At 36.2% G+C, this 6,832-nt stretch overlaps 1 protein-coding gene across 1 annotated transcript in view; it reads left to right on the top strand.

Annotated features, from left to right (window-relative positions):
- The window catches only part of tfr1a (transferrin receptor 1a), a 16,892-nt gene extending 10,406 nt beyond the window's left edge, over positions 1-6,486 (top strand). Inside the window, exons 13-18 of the mRNA XM_084119695.1 lie at positions 48-115; positions 809-879; positions 1,363-1,447; positions 1,557-1,784; positions 2,098-2,250; positions 4,261-6,486. Of these exons, the coding sequence (XP_083975821.1) occupies positions 48-115; positions 809-879; positions 1,363-1,447; positions 1,557-1,784; positions 2,098-2,250; positions 4,261-4,503 (848 nt within the window). The 3' untranslated portion in view covers positions 4,504-6,486. The remainder of the gene's footprint in view (positions 1-47; positions 116-808; positions 880-1,362; positions 1,448-1,556; positions 1,785-2,097; positions 2,251-4,260) is intronic.
- Positions 6,487-6,832: the final 346 nt, after the last annotated feature.

Raw genomic sequence — 6,832 nt, 5'->3', positions numbered from 1 at the left:
TGAACTTTGATCTTGAGTTGATGCTGATCATCTGATATTGTCTTTAGGTTTTGACTCTTTCAAAGCATCTGCCAGTCCACTGCTGTATGACTTACTAGAGAGCACTATGAAGCAGGTAATGTATCACATAGGGGTGTGTGCGATATTGACAAAAAAATATCTCAATATTTTCTGGGATTTGAACGATATACACAGACTGTTTAATGTTGCTCAGAGGTGACATGAATGCATTTAACCTGCAGTTACAAGTGCATAAAGAATGTTTATTAGACTTTGTTTTAAACTATTTTCGTTGGAGAAATGGATTAAAAAAAATGGCAATATTGTGTCTAAAATGTAAGTCACATAATATGAATAATTTTTCTTTTATTGAAATGTTGTATAAAAGCAATATCACATTTGTAATCGTGTTGATATTTGGAGAAAAAGTGGCACTCACTACTAAATTACATAAATATAAAAGATATAAAGGAGCATTTTTGCACCTTATCTTGACTTTTTGGTGGGATTCTAAATGCATTTTAATAGAGTAAATCACACAGTGAAGGCGTGCGCTCTAAATGCACAAGCACACTAGTCTATCCTACTAGACTGATCACGTAGTGTATGCGTGCGCTCTCTGAGTGTGTTTTGAAGGACATACTCGATAGTTTCAGATCACATATCATTAAAACAACAATTATGATATTATCGTAGACAATATATATCGCACACCCCTAGTATCACAAATGCTGAATCTTTGCCATTAATCTTCTTATAACCTGTCCTGAGCTGTCTTGTAAAGAAAAATAACTTCTTCCCCATGCAGGTCTCCTATACAGTTGATGTAACCAAATCCTTGCATGAACAGTTTGCTGGATCCAACTGGGAAAAATCTGTGTAAGTTGGTTAAATCCTTACAATTGATTGGTTGGGTCCTTACATGCGCTTCGTGAGGCACACTAGCACACACACGCAAGATCTCTCGCTCCCTCTCTCTTCACATAGTAATGCATAGATTTAAATATTGGGGGGGTTATCTCCCCCCCAACCCCCCCACAAACTACGCCCCTGTCCACAGTGGTACGACCCGAACCAGTCTAAAATAGTCCCAATATAAACAATTATTATAGGTGTACTGTGGTGATTCAGGATAAGACAAAAACACAGTTTGGAAAAATGATTCATGATGTACTTGCATATTAACACCAAAACTAACTGGAATAAAATACATGTTTTAAAGCTGCATTTCGTTCGTAACTTTTTAAGGCAACATTTAATTTTATTTTATTCAGCTTTATGTCAATGAATTACATTATTTTTAATAGTTCTAGTCCAGTACCAACAATGTTAAAAACTCTCTACCTTTTTCTTTCTTCACAGAATGGAGCCTATGGGTTTGTCTCAATCTGCTTATCCATTCCAGAGCTTCTCGGGCATCCCGTCACTTTCCTTTCGATTTACTTCGGTAAGTATTCAGGTTTTACTGAAGATGTCAAAATAAAGTAAAATGCATTCAGGTTCAGTTAGTTTCTTGATGGATGATAGGAAGTAAACATCTGCCTGATGTTTTTCAGAGTTCAAAGTCATACCCGTTTGGCACTTTTGAGGATACCGAACAAAGTCTGGACCGGTACACTTCCTCTAACACTCTGAAACTGGCCAAGACAGCAGGGGAGGTGGCTGGGCTGGTTACTCTTCGGCTGGTACACGACCACCTGCTCAAGCTGAACGTGGCAAAGTATACCAGCGTGATCCGCAACTATGTGTCCCAGATCAGGGCTAAAGTTGAATCTCGCCAAATGGTGAGTCTATGGGGTTGCATGTGTTGTTGTTTACTCTAAAAGAATTTGGGCTTAGTGTCTGTTGAATATTTACAGAGCACCTAAAGGGACATGGTGATGGAAAAAATATGAGATGGGAGAATTTTTTTTATTTCAATGCTTTTGCATTTGCTCGTAAAAGTGTTGCGTTCCCCTGAGAAACTCTGCATTCAAAAGCATTTACTCCCATCTTATATATATTTTTTTTCCTTCACCTTGTCCCTTTAGGGCTCTGTAAATATCTGTAAAGTACAGAAAGCAGCTTTAATTCACTTTTTGCATTTTACTTGTCAAGGTTCGCCGCCTTCCTTCCACTTTGTCGATGCAGTGGCTTCTGTCAGCTCAGGGGTCGTACGATCGTGCCGCCAGCAACCTTGTTTCTGTCATCCGCAACAGCGATCTTGACGACATGGAGCAGTGTCGCATCATCAACGATCGCATTATGAGGGTAAATAACATGACACTCGTCCAGCCATTTCATTCTTTCCTGTGTTGACACTAGGGCTGTCAAAATTGTAATTTATTTCTTAAATATTACCAAAATTCTAATAGGCAATACTTGATGTTAGTCTGTATTGTCTCCTATTCCCACAAGAGGGCACAAGCGAGCACAATAAGCAAATACAAACCAAATCAAGCATCCATCTTTTATTGAAATTAAATGGCATTCACTTTTTAAAGTGCATTAACTTTTGAAACAATTGTTCTTAAATAAAATATAATTTCCTTAATGTCCATGCAAGAAAAATTAGGTTACAATAGTGCATAAAACTGTGTAAGTGCATCAGTAACCTGAGAAAACACGCTTCAACAGACAGTGTAATGTACTACATGAACACAAAATGGCAAACTGCCAATCAGAAACAATCCACTTCTATTCACTACACATATTGTTCGTCAAAAACACCAGACGGTCAACTTGATCTGCAGCGAGTGCCAGATGTGGTCAAGTATGTCTTTGCCAACTGCGCAATATGTGGATGCATACCACACGATTTTTGCCACCAACTGAGAGGGTTTTCGTCAGCAAGTAGCCTTTTTCCAGCATTTTTCAAATTATCAGCGCAGCCTCACTGCGCTGTATACTGGATAAGCTAACAAAAACAAACCGCGTCAGTTACGCGGCCATCGTCATGTCTCGCGCGTCTCTTGACACACCAAAAATTCAAATGCACGGTTTTTGCATACGAATGTTCTTTTTTTTTCTTTTTTTTTTTGACGAATATTTGAAATTAAATTTATTTGACAGCCCTAGTTGACATATTTCCTATTGTAAAAGAAAGTTTGGATGGTAAATATCAAAGGGCTGCTGCTTTGCTGCTATTGATAGTGGTATTAGGAGGAGGGTCATTCTCGTGATCATTGGACAAAGTTGGATATGATGATAAGATAAGTCATTAATATTTGCTATTATTAATGTTTTGCTTTCTCAGAAGATAAAATATTAATTTTAAACTAATTTTTCAATGCTATATTCCTGCAATACTGGAGGTTGCAGTTTCAGGACTACATATCTAGGACCATAGTTTTTTGTGACAACGCCACCTAGCCAATCCTACTCCAACAGAAGAGACCTGAAATAAACCTAAATCAAACAGACTTTTTTTGAAAAAATTTTTTACGTATGAGCGGGAGCGGGCATTATAAGTTTGAATGCTTAAGGATTTCTGTGTCAGACTTCTCCAATTATTTTAGCTGTGCAAAAACAGTTCATTATAATTGACATTGTAAACCGGTATTTGTTTTCATATTGTTTTAATCTATTAACATACTAAATTACACACTAGTTTCTAGGGCAAACCGTTTTTACAGTTAACTGCACTTTAAATCGGCCACACACCAGACAAGAAGCGCCATACCGAACTGTGACGAAAAGGAAGTCTCCTGTCTTTCTTTCCATCAAAACTTAATTTAAACCAGAATATATGGCCTCGTATATTGAAACAAATTAGGTTAAATATTTCAAGAGATTTACCAATGGTTGTGTTTAGAGGTTGGTTAGGACAATATATCAATTAAATTTACATAATAAACTACTAAATCATTCCTGTATTAAAACGAATACAGTATTGAACAGTAAGTGCTCTGAAATAGTATAAACTACTAGTACATATGGAAAAAAAGAGGGTCATATAAATGCAGTCCTGAAACTGCAGCCTCCGGTATTGCAGGAACACGCTACTCTAATTTTGCTACATTCTTAGATCCAGTTTAAATGAATTGCTAAGCATTAATTTTGTCAACTTCTACACTAGCATATAGAGTACCTCAAATGTAATAGAAATGGGCTAAAAACAACAAAATACCAGCCTTAAAAATCTTTTAAAAGTCAGTCCGCTTGCATTCTAGGGATATACAGTTTTAAAAAGAGTGCAGAGCAGCAGTTGTGACATGAAAAAGACAGATTTTTTTAAAAGTTACTGTCGTGTGGATGTTAACACTATGTGTCTGTGTGAAGGTGGAAGGCAGTCTCCTCTCTCCTTACGTGTCTCCACGGGAGAGTCCGTTCCGGCACATCGTGCTGGGCTCTGGCTCGCACACCCTGGCTTACCTCGTGGATCACCTCGAAGCCATTAGAGGAAATCTCAAATCTGCTGATGTCGACCAATTCAGGAATCAGTTTGCTCTCGCTACCTGGACCATCCAGGGCTGTGCCAATGCATTGGCTGGGGAAGTTTGGAATATGGATAATGAAATTTAGACAAGCAGATTCAGCTCACCTATTTAACTATTTGATAACTTTGAACCATCACTCAAGACAAAAAAGGAGAAAACGATATTGGTGCTCTGTTAACGTAAATTTATGATTAGAGGTTTACCTCAGTATTTAAAGCAGTAAGTTGACCCAAGAATAGCAATTCTGTCATCCTTTACTCACCCTTATGTCCTTCCAAACCTCTTCTGTGACACACACATGGAGATATTTTGAAAAATGTACTGGTTGCTCTTTTACATGAAATTACTGGAGATTTCAAACTTCAATACAGGACACAAGAGCACCATAAAATATCATAAACGTGTGCTATGATTCAACTTTTTGAATCCATCCAAAATGTACGTGTGAAGAACAAAACGAAATGTATAAGAGGTTAGAATGACATCAGGGTCAGTAATCCAACATTTTTATTCTTGGGTGAATTGTTTCTTTAAGATCTAGCTTAGATTACACAAATTTGGAATGTGTTATTGGTTTATTTTCGTAATTTTCAGACTAATTTTAGGAACATCTTGCGTAATACCTGAACAGTCTGGATTTAGAGGTTGATGTTTATTATACAGGCTACAGTTGGAACCTAACTCACCTGTGATAACATGCATCCTAAAGCACAGTATTTTTCCAGTTTTTAGGTTGGATACGCTTTTCAGGGGCATTTCAGATCAATTGTCAAATAGTAGAAAGAGGCTTCCCTATGTGGCTCTGAAATATCTATTTATTAGTTTGTTTTTATTTATCAGTGACAGGGATCACTATAAATAGCATTTTGTAACGCCTTTTTTAACAAATGTATAATTATCGGAAGCAGTGCCTTCCATAATTATGACAGTTATACTGTCGAAATGTGAAAGCAGCATCTGCTACGGAGATAACCTTGTTTTCAAAAGCTATAACCAGAAACTACCACAGTGCATTTCTTAAAAACAAATAACAAAAAAAACATTATTTTATTATTCACTATTTTATTCACTATTTTCAGAAAATTACTGGTGTCTATTAGTCTCTGGCATCCTCCTTTTGAATCAGTGTTATTACCTGATCCAGAATAATTATCGGGAGCAGTGCCTTCCATAATGCGAAGAAGATGATGGTAGATTTTGCCTACCGATGTGTTGATATCGAGGGCAGTGCCCCTCATATTTCACTGTGGTGTGGATGTAATTATCGGGAACAGTGTTTCCCATGATGTACAAATTGTCTATGTTCACACACTCCTACCATACTAGTTATCTGTTGTGAGTCATGTAATCTATTGAACAATCAAGTGCTGTTACCTTCTTCTGCCTTGGATGAATCAAATGTGGAGTGGGTGAGGATCACAGCAGAGATCGAAAGCTATAGAAACCTCTGTAAGATCCTGTCATAAGATTCTGTCCTGTTCTCTTATTCGGTTTTCATATTTCTTCTGTTTCTAGTGTATCAATTACTTGTTTGTGCCTTGTAGATTATGAGGAAGCTTTAAAGATTGAAATACTTTTCCTTTTTTTTTGTTTTCTCTTTTTTTTTTCTTTCTTTGTGTGTATTTAACTTCAATCAAATTGTATTCAACTTCTTCAAACAATTTAATTGAATCTATTCAGCTAATTGGTTTTACTGGTTACCAGTATCATCTGTTTATCATCATATCATGGCCGTTAATATGAATCGAGTTGCAATTAGAAAATAATGTTTATGCACTGATAAAGAGAAAGACACTCATGTACAACTTTGAAATGTGTCCGAACATATAACATGGAAGAGATGAAAATAGAGATTAAAGATTATTCTAACAACTATGTCTTTTAGTTTTCGCTTGCAGTTTCATGATTGTCTATATATCCATATCTTTTAAAAAGTTTCTGAAGAATGCTATGTAATGGCAGTAGTAGTTTTGTTGTGGACATAATTGGTTTATAGTATTACACATGAGCTGATTCTCAGTTTTATGTTAAGTCTGCAAGTGATTAATAAAAAGTTTGAACAAACTCATTTAAACCGAATACTCTTTTGGATCCATGGAAGCTCTTTGTGTCAAGCTAACTGTGGAGCGACTCTCATCTAAAATTACTACAGTGAAACTAAATTTAGGTTCTTTCATCACTTTTAACCTAACATTTTTAACCATGACATCTATGACTTAATTAGTATTTTTTTTAAAGAAATATTATTCATAATCATAGTTTGCATGTGCCATGGCACACCAAAAGATTTCAGTGCGCTTTAAAAAAAAAAAAAATCTGATATTGCACTTTTCATCTGAGATATTGGCTTCTACATTTCAGCTAAATTTACAAATAGTAGACACCAGTAAAAGTAGTAGATTACGTCTATTACT

The sequence above is a fragment of the Abramis brama genome, assembly GCF_963993115.1.
Source record: "Abramis brama genome assembly, chromosome: 7".
Classification (NCBI taxonomy): Eukaryota; Metazoa; Chordata; class Actinopteri; order Cypriniformes; family Leuciscidae; genus Abramis; species Abramis brama.
The sequence above is the reverse complement of the archived record's forward strand: the minus strand, read 5'-3'. Positions and strand labels throughout refer to the sequence as shown.